Consider the following 15,795-nt stretch of genomic DNA (forward strand, 5'->3'; position numbering starts at 1 on the left):
GGGGATGTAGCTCAGTGGTTAAGCACCCCAGGGTTCAATTCCTGGTACCAAAAAATAATAATAATAATAATAAAAATAAAAAATAAACAAGCCAGAGTATATGAAGAAGTACAACAACTTTGTATTTTAAAACAATAAAATTAATTTTTTGTTTGGATTTTGTTTTGTTTTTTGGTACCAGGGATTGAACCAGGGGTGCTTAACCACTGAGCCACATACTGCCTCTTTTTAATTTTTTATTTTGAGACAGGGTCTCCCTAAGTTGCTCAGGACCTTGCTAAATTGCTGAGGCTGATTTTGAACTTGCAATCCTCCTGCCTCAGCCTCCCGAGCCACTGGGATTACAGATGTGCACTACCGTGCCTAGTTACCAAGTTAATTTTTAAACTAACAGAAAATGTCCTTTTCAACAAATGGTGCTGCGGGGCTGGGGATGTGGCTCAAGCGGTAGCGCGCTTGCCTGGCATGCGTGCGGCCCGGGTTCGATCCTCAGCACCACATACCAACAAAGATGTTGTGTCCGCCGAGAACTAAAAATAAATATTTAAAAAAAAAATGGTGCTGGGCAATTGGACATCCATAAGCATAACAAAACAAAAACAAAAAGTTCAACCTAATATAAGGACTACCTCATACCTAATATAAAAAATAACTCAAAATGTATCATGGATTTACATGAAAGATCTAAAACTTTCAGAGAAAACTTCAAGTTTTACTTCTTGACAGATGTCTTACACTTGACACCAAAAACATGATTAATAAAAGGAAAAAATGATAAATTAGTCTACATGAAAATAAAAAATTTTGCTCTGTGAAAGACCCATAAAGAGGCTGAAAAGACAAGCCTGGAAGAAAATATTTGCAAACCACATATCAGACCAAGGAAAAGTACTTTGACTATATGAAGAATTTTAAAAATATAATGGTTAAAAAATAATTTAGTTGGAGCCAGGCACGCCTATAATCCCGGCAGCTCAGGAGGCTGAGGCAGGAGGATCACAAGTTCTAAGCCAGCCTCAGCAACTTAGCAAGGCCTTGAGCAACTCAGTGAGACCCTATCTCTAAAATACAAAAAAAGGGGTAGGGGATATGGCTAGTGGTTGAGTGCCCCTGGTTTCAATCCTGAGTACCAAAAATAAAAATAATTCAGTTAGAAAATGGGCAAAAGGTGGGGAAGGAGGAATTCACTGGATTGGACAATGGGGAAGGAGGGAAGGGAAGGGAGAGGGAATGGGAAAGACAGTAGAATGAACTAATTTTCCTATGTTCATATATGAATGCCTGACCAGTGTGACACCACATCATGTACAGCCACAAAAATGGGAAGTTATACTCCATGTATGTATGATATGTCAAAATCATCCTACTGTTATGTATAACTGAAAAGAACAAATTAAAATTAAATAAATGCAAAAAAATAAAGAAAATGGGCAAACAACATGATAGACTTATCACCAAAGAGGATATATAGATAGCAAAACAGCACATTAAAAGTTGTTTATTATCCTTAGTCATTAAAGTAAATTAAATTGTAGTGAAATATCACTACACACATCAGAATGGCTAAATTAAAAATAGGGACAGGGGCTGGGGCTGGGGCTCAGCGGTAGCACATTTGCCTGGCATGTGTGAGGCACTGAGTTCAATTCTCAGCACCGCATATAAATAAATAAAATAAACGTCTATCAACAACTAAAAATATATATATTTAAAAACAAATAGGGACAAACACTAAATGTTGGCAAAGATTAAGGGAAACTGGATCACTCTTGTAATATGATACACCCTGGAAAAGGGTCTGGTAGTTTCTTGGAAAAAACTTAACATGCAGTTGGACATGGTGGTGCATGCCCATAATCCCAGCAGCTCAGGAGGCTGAGGCAGGAGAATTGCAGATTGGAGGCCAGCCCCAGCAATTTAGCAAGGCCTTAAGTAACTTAGTAAGATCCTGTCTCCACATGAAAAATGAAATAAATAAATAAATAAATAAAAGGACTGGGGATGTGGCTCAGTAGTTAAACACCCCTGGCTTCAAAAAAACTTAATATGCAACAACCATACCACTCAGCAGCAACTGCATTCCTAGGCATTTATCCTAGAGAAATTAAGAAATATGTTTATTCAGAAAACTGAACATGAAGCCAGGCATGATAGTGCACACCTGTATCCCAGTGACTCAGGAGGCAGAAGTAGGAGGATAACAATTTCCAGGCCAGTCTCAACAATTTACAGAGGCCCTAAGCAATTTTGTGAGACCCTGTCTCAAAAAAAAAAAAAAAAAAAAAAGTCAAAAGGGCTGTGGATGTGACTCAGTGGCAAAGTGCCCCTGAGTTCCATCTCTAGTACCAAAACCACAAAAACAAAAAACCTGAACATGAATGTGTGGCAGCTTTACTTATGGTAACCTCAAACAATCAAGATGTCCTTTGTTTGGGTGAATGATTAATCAAATTGTGGCAAATCCATAGCATGGAATGGAATGCTGTTGAGCAATAAAAAAGATTCAACAGCTAGGTTGAGAAGCACATGTCGGTCATCCTAGCTACTCGGGAGCCTGAGGAAGAAGGGTTGCAAGTTCAAGGCCAGTCTGGACAACTTAGCTAGACCCTATCACAAATTAAAAAATAGGGCTGGGGATGTGGCTCAAGCGGTAGCGCGCTCGCCTAGCATGCGTGTGGCCCGGGGTTCGATCCTCAGCACCACATACCAACAAAGATGTTGTGTCCGCCGAGAACTAAGAAATAAATATTAAAAAAAAATTCTCTCTCTCCTCTCTCACTCTCTCTTTAAAAAAAAAAAAAATTAAAAAATAAAAGGGAGGGCTGGGGTTGTGGCTCAGTGGTAGAGTGCTCACCTAGCACCTGCAAGATGCTGGGTTTGATCCTTAGCTCCATATAAAAATAAATACTACAACTAAAATATATATATATATATTAAAAATTAAAAAAATATATATATATATAAAATTAAAAGAGATTGGGATGAAGCTCAGTGTTAGAGCACCCTTGGATACAATCCCAGTAAAGCAAAAATACACACATACACACATACACACACACACACACACACACACACACACACCCCTGACTTAAAAAAAAAACAATCAGGGCTGGGGTTGTGGCTCAGCGGTAGAGTGCTTGCCTAAAACAGGCAAGGCCCTGGGTTCGATCCTCAGCACCTCATATAAATAAATAAAATAAAGGTATTGTGCCCAACTACTACTAAAAAGTATTAAAAAAAAAACACCAAATTATGATGGGATGGGTGGGGAGAGGGTACAGGTATCATGTAACAAGAAAGACCGAATGGGCTCACTTTTGGGGGGCAGTGCATGGCTTAATCCCAGTGATCTCAGAGGCTGAGACAGGAAAATTGCAAGTTTGAGGCCATCTGGGCAATTTAGCAAGACCCTGTCTGGCAATTTAAAAAAAAAAAAAAAGGACTAGGGATAAAAAAGAATGGCATGGAATGTTGGTTACCTTGAATCTCAGAGATGGTTACATTGTGGTTTACTATAATCATGTTTATTTTATGTTTGAAAATTTCTTTACTAAAATGGCTTTGGGGCTGGGGTATAACTCAGTGGGGGAATGCCTGTCTAGAATGCATGCCCAAGGGCCTAGATTGAATCCCCACACTGCAGTATAAATTTTAAAAATATTTTTAGCTTTAACAGAAGGAGGAAATATCTATGTAATAGTGGCAAGCTATCAGAATCAGCTGGCTCTCAGCCCCATACACTTTTTGCATATTGAGGAACTGATGCTTCCAGATCCTCAAACTGACCTCCAACTTTTCGCGTTTTTCAATAAACTAGAACTATTTACTTGGACGTTTCTTGCAAGGACTCTTCAGAATTTTAAAATCCCATTGGATTCACTGCTTCCATAAATTTTGCCCCATTTTGAGGCTTCCTTAGTCCCTCAGCTCGAGTATCCTCTCTCACTTAATATTTATTTATTTTTAAAGATGCCCTTTTCTTACAATGGCCTCTTTGATATGTCAGTAAACCATGCAGGGCTTATTTTTCAAGTGGCTGTTCTTTTGGATCCGTGCCATGCATTTATCACGGGTTTCTATTTAATAAAGCACTTTTAAATAGAAATGGGCTCCAGGCTTTCTATGGCTGTAACTTTTTAAACAATCCCTTTCATCCCTCTCCCCCCCACACCAATGCCCTCATTCTGTCCCAGTTTCCTTTCTAGAACTGAGCAGTCCAATGATGGATTTCCTCTCCGTTTCCCGCAGGCTGTGTATTGTAGTCCCCAATGACAGAGCGCTTCACCCATGACCACTCAGTGTCCCTGTGTGGTCACCATGCAGACCCAAACTCAGTCAGCTAGATCCTCACCTTCACCGCACCTTGGTTTGGCCAGTCACTTAATCTCAGCCACTGTAAAGAATGTGGATTTTTTTCTGCAGTAAGGATTTAAGTATTTGCCTCGCCATTGCTGAGGCTGGCCTTGAACTTACGATCCTCCTGTCTTAGCCTCCCAAGCCGCTGGGATTATAGGCATGTGCCACATGCCCTGCACATATAACATTTTGAAATGAGAAAAATCAGGCCAGTTGGCCTATCTACCACCTCGAATACTTATCCTTTTTTGTGGTGAAAACACTTAAAATCCTCTATAGTTACTTTGAAATATATTATGTATGACATATAATATGATATAATGTATAATATATGATTATATATTATCTTAACATAATATATTAATGTTAACTATAGTCATTATGCTGTACAATATGATATAAGAACTTCTCCTAAATTTGTACCCTTAGACCAAAGTCTCCCTTTCTCCACCACGTCTACCCTTGTCTTCATTCTGTGAATTGTCATCTGTAGGAAAAAATCCAAACTCTTCACAGTGGCTGAGATTAAAAGACTGGCCAAACCAAGACTTGGTAGGGATGAGAAGCAATTAAAACTCATAACCTGCAAAAGGGAATGTAAAATGGTACAGCCACTCTGGGAAATGGTTTGGCTGTTCCTCAAAATGTTACCCAGGACCACAGGACCTAGCCACTCCACTCCTATGTATATACCTAGGAGAACTGCAAACACAGGTTCACCCGAAACCGCACACAAATGTTCACAGCAACGTTAATCACCATAGCCAAAAAGTAGAAATAACCCAAGTGCCTATCAACGGGTAAAATACTCAGCTATAAAAAGCCACTACAAATATCTGTAACAACATTGTGAAACTCACAGTGCTGCTAAGTAAAAGAAGCCAAACTAAAAGGAGTGCATATTATATAATTGCATTTGAATAAAATTAGAAAATGCAAAACAATCTGCACTGAATTCCTCCACCCTGTTGAGGACCCTTGCCAAGAACTAGGCAGCAAATATTCTCAGCAGGACCTCTTATCTTCAGGGCCAGAGGATGTAACCTTCTCAAAAATGAGTTTCTTGGAAAATCCTTGTTTGTTTGCCATACTCGATTGAACCTGGGGGTGCTCTACCACTGAAGTTACATACCCAGCACTCCCCACTCCTTTTTTTTTTTGTACCAGGGATTGAACCCAAGGGCACTTAACCACTGAGCCACTCCCCAACCCTTTTTATTTTTTGAGACAGTCTCACTAGATTGCTTACAGCCTTGCTAAATTGCTGAGACTGGCTTTGAACCAGCAATCCTCCTGCCTCAGGCTCTGGAGCTGCTGGGATTACAGGCATGTGACACCACACCCAGCACCCTTTTTTGAGACAGAGTCTTGTTAAATTACCTAGACTGGCCTCAAACTTTTGATCCTTCTGCCTCCACCTCCTGAGGCACTGGAATTCCAGGCATGCACCTCTGTACCTGGCTCTTGGGAAATCCTTTAAACTGATTCTATATTCACCTCTTTGTCTCCTAGCATCTAACAGAGGCAGAGTGGCTGCCTTCTACGTCACAGAGAATTGAAGCTGCTATTGGCACTAGTTATAAGGAAATTGTAGATTTCGGGGAAAGGAGATTTGTGACCATATCAGGAAGTTTATGTTAAATTAGGGCGGGGGGGGGGGGAACCTTCATCTATCAGCTTCCAAAATCCCTTTAAAAATTCTTTGGACGTTTTTTGGTGACGGTTGTGTGGTAGGAATGAGCTGGTAAGGCAGGGGTTGGAGGGTAGAAGCAAGCTATGATGGACCTAGAAAGCAACCCTGGAAGACACCCAAAGCTTTCCCTTAGTGGTGGCTGTGCCCACACAGTCCTCCAGCTGGGCCTCTCACTGTCTTTCCTAACCCACTCTCCCCAAGTGAGGGGGCACTTACAATAAAAACTCTTCAAGATGCCCCATCTGGTCTCATGCCTCCTTTGTCCCACAAAACCCCATTGGGCTGCTTCCCTTTAAATTCTTTCCCCTGCGCTACATTTCCTTATAACTCAGTTTGGAGATAGATGTGGTGACACACACCTGTAATCAGAGTGACTCAGGAGGCTGAGGCAGTTGGATTCAAAGTTCAAGGCCAGCTTCAGCAACTTAATGAGACCCTGTCTCAAACTTTTAAAATAAGGGGCTAGGGATGTGGCCCAGTGGTTAAGCACCCCTGGGTTCAATCCCTAGTACAAAAAAAAAAAAAAAAAAAAAAAAAAAAGAAAAGAAAAAAAATTGTTTGGTCATGATTTACCACTTAGGTAGTATTTGGTATTATATTCAATATATAACCAATATATAAGATGCTTGAGGGCAAATTTTGAGCTTGTTTCTTAGAGTACTTACCAGCAATGATCCCTGAGCAGCTAAGGAATGACAGGGGAATTTCAACTTATCAATGGAGGGGGCTGGAGGATGCAAGACTCTCCTCCAACAGCATGCTTATCCACTTGCTTGGACTACTTTATAGATTCCTTGGGGTTTATCCAGAGTCAGGGGTGATCTAGAATATATTCTGGAACTAATTTAAATCATAAGGGAAGAGGTTGGCAAAGAGCCCTTCTTGAAAAACAGTGACATTTTAGGGCCAGAAAATCACCAAGGCTGTAGAAGTCCATCCACTCACTGATCTCAGTGGGAAACAGAAAGGCCGGGAGCTACTAACATTTCACAGTGGAATCCAGGTTAAACAATCACAAGGCGTGTGAACACGGGCAAACCACTTGACATCCTCGAGCCAGCAGAAAAATTGGATAAAAAGCAATCTTTGGCAGGGCAGCCAAGGCCGTGCTGAAACAAGCTTCCCCAAACACTGCCTCTTCCTGCCAAAGCAAGCTTCTATTTATTGGTGGTTCAGATTCCAAAGCTCACCTCCTAGGACTGTGAAGTGCTTTATTTGGAGTTGCCATCAGCTGCCACCTAGTGGTCTAAAGTACAACTGCCTACCAAGACCCAAGGTCAGGTACAGCACAATACCACCATTTTTGGTTTTTACAAACTGTCCATCTCCATACAAAGCTTGGCTCATAGAACTTCACAAATTATTCCCAAGTCCCCAGAGTCCAAAGAGGTATTTCTATTATTATTTTCATTGGCTGAAACTTGGTATGTTTGTCCTAGCTGAGCTTACCATCTCAAATCCCAACAACCCTACCACCCCAAATCCCAGTAGCAAATTTACAACCATGGATGGTAATTGATCTGCAAGTCAACATTGGTGTCTGACCCAGCTAAGTCTGCAAGGGTGTTCCTAAGGTCTCATTAGGCCATTTGAAGGTCCTTCAGGCACTGTGCCAAGCACTGTAAAAATCCTTTCAGTCTACTTCACTTCCCATCAAAGCCCCTGACACACCACTATGATGGTCGGCATTACCCCCAGGAAACTGGACATACAGCCCTTATCCATTTCCTCAAGTGCTACACTGGGTCACCACTTATGAAAGCCTCAGAAACTAGAATATTTCTCCTCTTTCAAAGGGGAGACCTGGAATAACGGGCTCCAATTGCCTATTAGTTTATGTGTGGGTGTGTGTGGTGCTGGGGATTGAACCAAAGACCTTGTGCATGCAAGGCAAGCACTCTACCACTGAGCTATAGCCCAAGCCAGTTTACATACATAGTTGTAGGTGGATGAGGTGCTGAGGATCGAACCCAGTGCCTCACATGTGCCAGGCAAGCACTCTTCCACTGAGCCCCAGCCCTCAAGCCATTTTTATGCACTTTAATTCTATAAATCCTGAGGCTTAAGGTTGGTATTAGTAAAACCGTTTGCCTAAACACTATTCCTTGCATGCGGTCCCTTTAAATTGTTTGTGCAGAATTCCAAGAACAGTATTTGTTTCTTTTAATCCTTTCCAGAACCTCTCAAGATACTCAGAACAAAATCTCAATTCCAGGCCAACAAAGAGCAATTTTCCCACATGTAGCACTGAGACAGCACGGCTGTGAGGGAGGTGTGGGTTCCATAGAACACAACTCTGCAGGAGGGTGCTGGATAGAGCAGAGGGCACAAGGCAAAGCCAAGCACAACAGCCCTATCAGCAACAACGATGTCATGCCAGACAGGACAACTTCCCAAACCAATCCAATCTTGCCCCACTTACATTCAGATCCTTATGACATTTCTGTTTAAGCTATATAACACACGCAAAAAAAAATGGATACACAAGTTTTTTTCTGGCTACAAGTTTATTCAAAACAAAATAATCCGGTCCAACTTCACTGAGGTGGCTGACCACGTCCACGACCAAATCCGCCTCTCTGCAAGAGAAATAACATGAAGTCAGCAATAGTAGCATGCAGGGTTGTACCTTTCATGCTTTCTGGCTTCATTATCACTGGAGAGAGATACGAAGCCAACAGCCAAGAGAGTGCAGGCCATAAACCCCAGCCCTGCCCCTTATTGCTATGGGGCCATTCAATATCTAAGCCTACTTCCTCACTGGTAGAATGGGCATGTGGCCACCCAGCCAGTATATTCATTCATACCCACAAGAAGACCTGCCACAGGAGGACCTGCTAAACATTTCAACTGGATCAACTAACCTCACAGTACCTTTATTGCTCTATTAGCATCCCTGTTTCACACATGAGAAAGTGAAGCAGAAAAGAACCTGCCCAAAGGCTGGGGTTGTGGAAGAGTGCTTGCCTAGCGTCTGTGAGGCACTGGGTCGATTCTCAGCACCACATATAAATAAACGAAGGCCCATCGACAAGTAAAACAAGAAATTTTAAAAAAAGGAAAGAACCTGCCCTAGATGACACGATTAGATTTCAGATCAACTTTATTCTAGAGTCCACTCAATCTCTAGTGTTTTGTTCAATTTCAAATTTCACTTTCTAAAAATTCAGGGAGTTATGACCATCATTAATAAAACAGAACACCAGCATGCCATGATTTTTGAGACTCACATCAGCAACATATATTTACTAAAGTTTGCATACTGGGCCCTCCTCAATGTAAAACTTATCTGAAATTTGGGAAAAAACAGGCAACAGACTCCCCACCCAAACCATATCCCCAGAACTTGTAAAGCCACAAGCCTGAGGTTAGTAGAGTGACTACTTATAGTAGCAAATGGGGGAATACTTACAAACTGAAATTCGGTTGCTGACCCAGCCCCAGCCTCGGCTTTCTTGTCAGCACCAGCTGGAAAGAGAAACATCAATTTGAAGTCACTGTTACCTTCCCTCTCCTGGGGCACAGTCAGCTTTCACTATACCACCTTTCAAAACTCAGCTCAAAGCTTCCACCTCTCCAGGAAGGCCACTGTAGCCACAAAGGACCCTCACTTCCCATCCTGCACTAAGCTTGTAGAGGGAGCTCAATAAGGGAAAACTTTAAGGACAATTAAGGGCCCAGAGCTGCAAAATGGGAGAGACAAGATCAAAGATCTAGCGCTGGCTATCCTACAGGCAGCCAGGAGTTTATGTCAAGATGTGCACGAAACACACGATAGATTTCAAAGACTTGGGAACAAAACAATATAAAATATCAATGTTTATAAGGGTTTCATGTTAAAATAACACACAACCCATTTCCACCTGTTTTTAAATTGTATGGCTAGGAAATGTGTATTTCATATATAAGTCACATGGAGAATATGGGAGCCAGGGCCAATAACGTGGTTTCAATGAATACCACTAAAAGCAGAGTTTCCCTTCAGCCCGCTTCTACCTCAGGGTCCTGACTGCTCACTTCCAGCCCTCTCAAACTAGCCACCATGTTCTCCCCACCTCTGCACTCGCCAAGCTATGCTCACTCTCAAGGGAGGACCCTGTGGCTCAAGTTCAACTGTCTCATTCTCTGAAGAACAGTTCCCAAGTTCCCCATGTGGCATGACTTCCTCTGAACCAAGAGCTGGAAGAATTCACCCTCTCCCCTGTAAGGCACTCAGGCCAAGTGCTCTTTTCTTCACATTCGAAGAACCAGAAAAGATGACAAGGTGGCAGGTAAGAGTGGTAGAAGTAAAAACTTCTTTTTGGAATTTTATATCACAACGCCTTTTGCAACAGAGTGAATGACTGTAAGTTCTTCCCATATGACATCTTTATCTTCCCTCTTTTGACAAGCTAGGTGCCCTCTGAGGGACTCTGCTTGGGACCCTCCCTTGGCTGACTCCCCTTCTGTCCTGTCCTTCAGATATCTGCGTACTTCTGCAAAGACTCTGAAAACCCAACTGAATATCACCAACACCCACCCACTTCTGCTTTAATTTTCTCACACAGCACCCAGACCACCTAACACAAACCCATCTTCCCTAGCACTGAAAGCTCAATGAGAATTGAGCCTTTTGTCTATTATACAGACATGTCCCTACAATAGTGCTTGGCATGCAAAAGGTACCCAACCCAGTGAATTTGTCATTCTGGGTTAATGTAAGCACTTGCTAATTTCACATTATTTTTGCAAAAACAGTTGAGTGAGCGCTGCCCTCAAGGAGCTTACAAAACAAAGCAAACAGGAAAAAGGAAAGCATGTGGCTTTCCTGAGAGTTGTTTTTTCTGGTTACAGGTTTTTAGTGTCCCCCAACTGAGAGGGCTTGATTTCCAAAGGACTCCTGCTGTTCTGATGATGTGGAGACTGAAATCAAGCATCTCTCCTGCACCTGTAAGGGCTGAAGAATCCATTAAAATCCCTTAAGAAGTGTTCCTAACAGGTTCTTGAATTCCCCAACAGCCCAGATACAGAAGATGCCATTACTCACGGGGCACAGCACTCCGCCTGTAGGTATCTCTGTCAGCTTCCCCTCTTGTGAGTCTTGCAGGCCGCTCACCCTCCAGACCTATAAATTAAACCACACCGTGAACACACAGCAGCATGGGAACTATTTCTTGAAGGTCAGGAAAACAGGCATGGCTCTTGCATCTCTGGTGAACTGCAAGAAAACTGGTTTTCTTCTACTGAGTCTCTCCACATAAAGGCATTTTCCAATCACTTGGCAAATTTAGAAATATTGCTACAAATATATCCAAATTTTGAATTCTCCCCATCTTTCCAAGTGAGAAATTTAGTATATGACTGGAAAAGTAATTATATAATGTAGGTGTCTCCAAGAATCCTTTAGTTCCTCTTGAGCTTCTATACATACCTCATAAGCAGTATATATATTAACCCATTATCCCAGATGTGGAACACCTATAGAAATCTATAATATATCATTATGCTGTAATAATAACAAGAACATAATTATACTGGCAGAATTGAAAACTTGTGACTTCATGGGCTAAGGCACAGTTTTTTGCATGTTATGCTTGGGGTGGAACACAGGATCCTGTGCCACTAGACGACCCCTTAGCCACATTCCCAGTCAGAAGTTTTAAGGTAAAGTCTAACCTTTAAAAATTCTCCCAAACGTGAAATATTAAATTTAATTCAGCATTCTCTCTAGCCAATGGAATCCGTATAATTAAAAAACAGTTTTCTGAAGTAGAAAAAAACAAACTTGACTCTAGAGAACCTCTGCTCCAAGTATTCACAAGGCTGGGCTGGGCTAGTGGAGCACTCCTATAAGCCCAGTGACCAGGGAGGCCGAGGCAGAAGAATTGCAAGGTCAAAAACATCCTCAGCAATTTAGCAAGACTCTGTCTCTAAACAAAATATTAAAAAGGCAGAGGATGTGGCTCAGTGGTTAAGCCACCCCTGGTATCCCGCCCCCAAGGAAAAGAGGGGGGGCTGTCCACATACTCAATGGCAAAGTACCCCTGGGCTCAATCCCTAATTAATAACATTAAAAATAGATAAAAGGAGTAGGGAAGTAGCTCAGCAGCAAAGCAGCCCTGGGTCCAATCTCAGGCACAAAATAAAGAAAGATAAATCTACGTAACCATTAAAATCCCTTAAGTGTACCTAACAGGTTCTTGAGTTCCATGAAGTCACTCTCCAGGGGAACCTAGAGAATCTGCAGATCATTTTTGGATATCTGTCCATCTTGTCACCAGCCCACAAATTCTCTGCAGCTCCTACCAAGTTCATAACAAGTAACCAGAACCCTGCCAAAATGCTAACTGTGAGCCAGTAAGGATCTCAGGAGCCAGAAGATAACTTTCATAAGGGAGCCTATTTCACACCCAAATTACATACATATCCATTCTCTCCCGTTTTTAAAATTTTTGCTCCCCTTGCCAAGAAACCATTAATTTCTTTTACATGTTGGTAAAGAGCTTTGCTCTGGACTTCTTGAGCACAATCTCATTCTGCTAGAAAATAATCATTGAATGACCTGCCATGTATCTGAATATTTGCAGTCACTCGAAAGACCAAAATTCTACTCATGTTTAATGCAATTTCATGGACGGACAAAGACCTGGGTTCAGTTCAAAGGTTCCAGAACTTGACCAAAGGCCCTTGCCACCGTCCCCTCTAAAGCTAACACCAATGATAAGTTTTAATAACACTTCTGTCCCCCACACAAAAGATCATACCATTTCACATACACTGTTTCCCTCAGGAAAGAGCAGCTTCAGAGCAGGCCCTTGGTGGCATTAATTAAGCACCTACCTTTGGGCCGAGGTCGGCCAGTTTCTGGTCGGCTCCGGCGTAGAGTGGCAGGCACAATCTCAGGTGGCAGATGGAGGTAATCACGGAGATACTGAATGCCTTCGTTGGTAAGGTACCAGTAGAAGTGTCTCCAAGCAAACTGTTCCTTCACGTAGCCTCGAGACTTGAGAGACTAAGGTAGAAAACTACTGTTTAGAAATCCCCTCCAAACAAGAGTTTAAGGCCAGACTGTGCAATAGTGAGAGATCCCATCTCAAAACAAAACAAAGAACATAATTAGAAGCTGGGAACTCTGCACTTCAAAGGGGATAAAGAGACAAGTTTTCACAGCATATATCTACATCAGTGTCCTTCAAGAAAGCAAGCAGCTACCCTGATCTCTTGTTGGAATCTACCTTGAACATTAGTGGGAAATCTCCCCCATTTCCATCTCAGTCCATACCTGCATGGCCTTCATGACATGAAGGTTGGGTACATTCTTATCTGCCAGCTCTGGGTGCTTGGGCATGTGGACATCTTTCTTGGCTACCATTACTCCCTCCTTAAAAAGGAGTTCATAAATGGCAATCCGATTCTTCTTGGGCATCAACATCTGCAAGAAAGTGATCATGAGGAACGTTTCTGAGCAATGTAGCTAGGATCCCAGTAACCAAGTTGATGACCCTAAGTGACCACAAAATCACTGCCTGGGATGGAAAATTCAAAACACACCATAGAAGACATGCTAAAAAAAAAAAAACAGCAGAATAAACTCACTGGAGACCAGCCCTCTCCCCCACCACCTAATGTTTCAGATGGAATACTGGTCAGGACGTTAAAACAGGGACATGGACACGTATCTGATCCAACTTCACAAGCTCTGACAACCACAACGGTACAGGGAGTGGGGAGTACGCAGACATGGTACTCTAGCGGTACTGGGGGGTCATCAAGACCTACCCAGTGGGGATTCTCCCATCTGCACTTTAAGGCGCACAGCAGGACCCGGAAGTGGAAAAGCCCCCCCACCGCTGCCTCACAGATCACTGACCCCCAACAGAAGGACTAAGGTTCCCGCAACCGTCATCCCCTAAAATTCCCTACCCCAAACTAGAGCTCCAGGGCCAGGCGAAAGGTCCTCCCGCGAAGGAAACGCGTGCAGGTGGGGTACGGCCTCCCTAGCCTCGCCTGGCTGGTCCCCGCCACACTAGGGCTTCAAACTCCCCTCCTCCGTCTTCCGCCATCCGGACGCCGAACTTCGCCTACCAGCACCCTTCTAACTCCCTAAACAACACCCCCCAACCCTTCTCGCCGCTTAGAAATGGGAGTGCCAAGAGGGGCAGAGAGGTCCTCGGTCCAAGCCCTAGGGAGACACGGCCGCTATGACGACAGGACGGCCCGATGGTGGCAGATGGAACCCGAACGCCAGAGGAACTCACCGCGGAGGCTTCAGGGTCCGAGGCCGAGGCTGGAAAGGAAGGGGCATGCGCGGCGCAGCGTCTCTTCCGGGCTGCGCGGCCCCGCCCACAGCCAGGACCCGCGCGCGGCCTGGGGTGTCCTCGGCGGTGCCTGAAGAGTGGGAGGCTCTGGCGACCAGTGTCGGCTTCTCGGATTCAGGAGCCAGGAAACCGCCGCCGGGCGGGAGCTCGGGAACCTTCGTGCTTTATGAACAGATAAATGGTCGCTTGTATTTAGACCGTGTCTTTAGAAACACGTGTCTTTCCCATCGGTAATTTAACTTATGCAAGTGGTATATGCTGTTTGAGTAGGAAGAGAGAAAACGTACAGGTAAATAAAAAAAATACACAAATAAAAATAGTTCCCCAACAAAAGATAATCATTGTTTTGAGTATATGTTCTCCCAAACTCACATGCACCCACAGAAATGTATTATTATTTTTAAAACTTTTAACAAGCCCGGCGTAGTGGCTCACGCCTGTAATATCAGTGATTCGGGAGGCTGAGGCCGGAGGACTGCTAAGTTCAAGGCCAGCCTCAGCAACTTAATGAGGCCCTAAGCAAATCAGGGAGACCCTGACTCAAAATAAAAAGGACTAGAAACGTCGTTTTGTTGTAAGTGTTCCTGAGCTCAATCCCTAGTACAAAAAAAAAAAAAAAAAAGTTAACAAAAATAGGATTTTTGTACGTAATGTATGATATGTTTTGCAAGCTGTTTTTTCCTTAAAAGAATGTCATGAATCTTTTCATATTAAAAATTACAATTTTGATGACTGAATAGTAATCCACTGTTGAATAAACGCTTTATAACTATTTATTTAAAAATCGCAATGATCAGCAATGCTACACACATATTTGCACCCTTGCCCAGTATTTTTCTTTAGCTTAATCCTGAATGTATAACTACTGAGTGAGAAAGCATGCATCTCAGGCTTCTTACAGGCACGGTGTTGAGTTACATAGAGCATTATCAGTTACACTCATGCCAGCAGTTATTAAGGCTCACTCTCATTAGGGGGCTGGGGATATAGCTCAGTTGGTAGAGTGCTTGCCTTGTATGAACAAGGCCCTGGGTTCAATCCTCAGCATAAAAAAAAAAAGCTCACTCTCATTATCCCTGCTGATATCGAAGGATATCATTCTTATGCTTTTTGGCCATTCTAAAAAATGAAATGCTAATTTTCCTGCTTTTTAAATGTGTGTGTGTGTGTGTATATATATATAAAATTACTAATGTGGTTAAACATTTTTTTCTTTTAAGAATATTTGTTCCATGGGCTGGGGATGTGGCTCAAGCGGTAGCGCGCTCGCCTGGCATGCGTGCGGCCCGGGTTCGATCCTCAGCACCACATACCAACAAAGATGTTGTGTCAGCCGAGAACTAAAAAATAAATATTAAAAAATTCTCCCCCCCCCCCTCTCTCTCTCTCTCTCTCTCTCTCTCTCTCTCTCCCCTCTCTCACTCTCTCTTTAAAAAAAAAAAAAGAATA

At 42.8% G+C, this 15,795-nt stretch overlaps 1 protein-coding gene and 1 long non-coding RNA gene across 3 annotated transcripts in view; both read right to left on the bottom strand.

The window, feature by feature from the left end:
* Positions 1–427: 427 nt before the first annotated feature.
* Positions 428–15,795, bottom strand: part of LOC308650070 — a 637,596-nt gene continuing 622,228 nt past the window's right edge. The window contains exon 4 of the long non-coding RNA XR_014022230.1: positions 428–530. This is a non-coding gene — a long non-coding RNA (uncharacterized lncRNA). The remainder of the gene's footprint in view (positions 531–15,795) is intronic.
* On the bottom strand, positions 8,538–14,429 carry RPS10 (ribosomal protein S10). 2 transcript variants are annotated; one of them, XM_081295992.1, is made up of 6 exons: positions 14,287–14,429; positions 13,311–13,460; positions 12,869–13,040; positions 11,076–11,153; positions 9,462–9,517; positions 8,538–8,628 (listed from the first exon to the last, which is right to left on the bottom strand). In XM_081295992.1, the coding sequence occupies exons 2-6, from the start codon at positions 13,458–13,460 to the stop codon at positions 8,587–8,589; spliced, it is 498 nt and encodes a 165-aa protein (XP_081152118.1). In that variant the 5' UTR covers positions 14,287–14,429; the 3' UTR covers positions 8,538–8,586. The 2 variants fall into 2 exon arrangements, with proteins under 2 accessions (XP_081152118.1, XP_081152119.1); XM_081295993.1 differs by lacking the exon at positions 14,287–14,429 and adding an exon at positions 13,952–14,128.

The sequence above is a fragment of the Spermophilus citellus genome (genome assembly GCF_964194105.1).
Source record: "Spermophilus citellus genome assembly, chromosome: 5".
NCBI lineage: Eukaryota > Metazoa > Chordata > Mammalia > Rodentia > Sciuridae > Spermophilus > Spermophilus citellus.

What these genes read in the sequence shown, in the direction of transcription:
- RPS10 (XM_081295992.1), bottom strand. Translation starts at nt 13,460, where the DNA reads ATGTTGATGCCCAAGAAGAATCGGATTGCCATTTATGAACTCCTTTTT. An exon ending in CAGGCGGAGTGCTGTGCCCC is followed by an intron (nt 9,518 to 11,075) that starts GTGAGTAATGGC and finishes TTCTCTTTCCAG; the next exon opens with CTGGTGCTGACAAGAAAGCC. An exon ending in CAGCAACCGAATTTCAGTTT is followed by an intron (nt 8,629 to 9,461) that starts GTAAGTATTCCC and finishes TTTCTCTTGCAG; the next exon opens with AGAGGCGGATTTGGTCGTGG.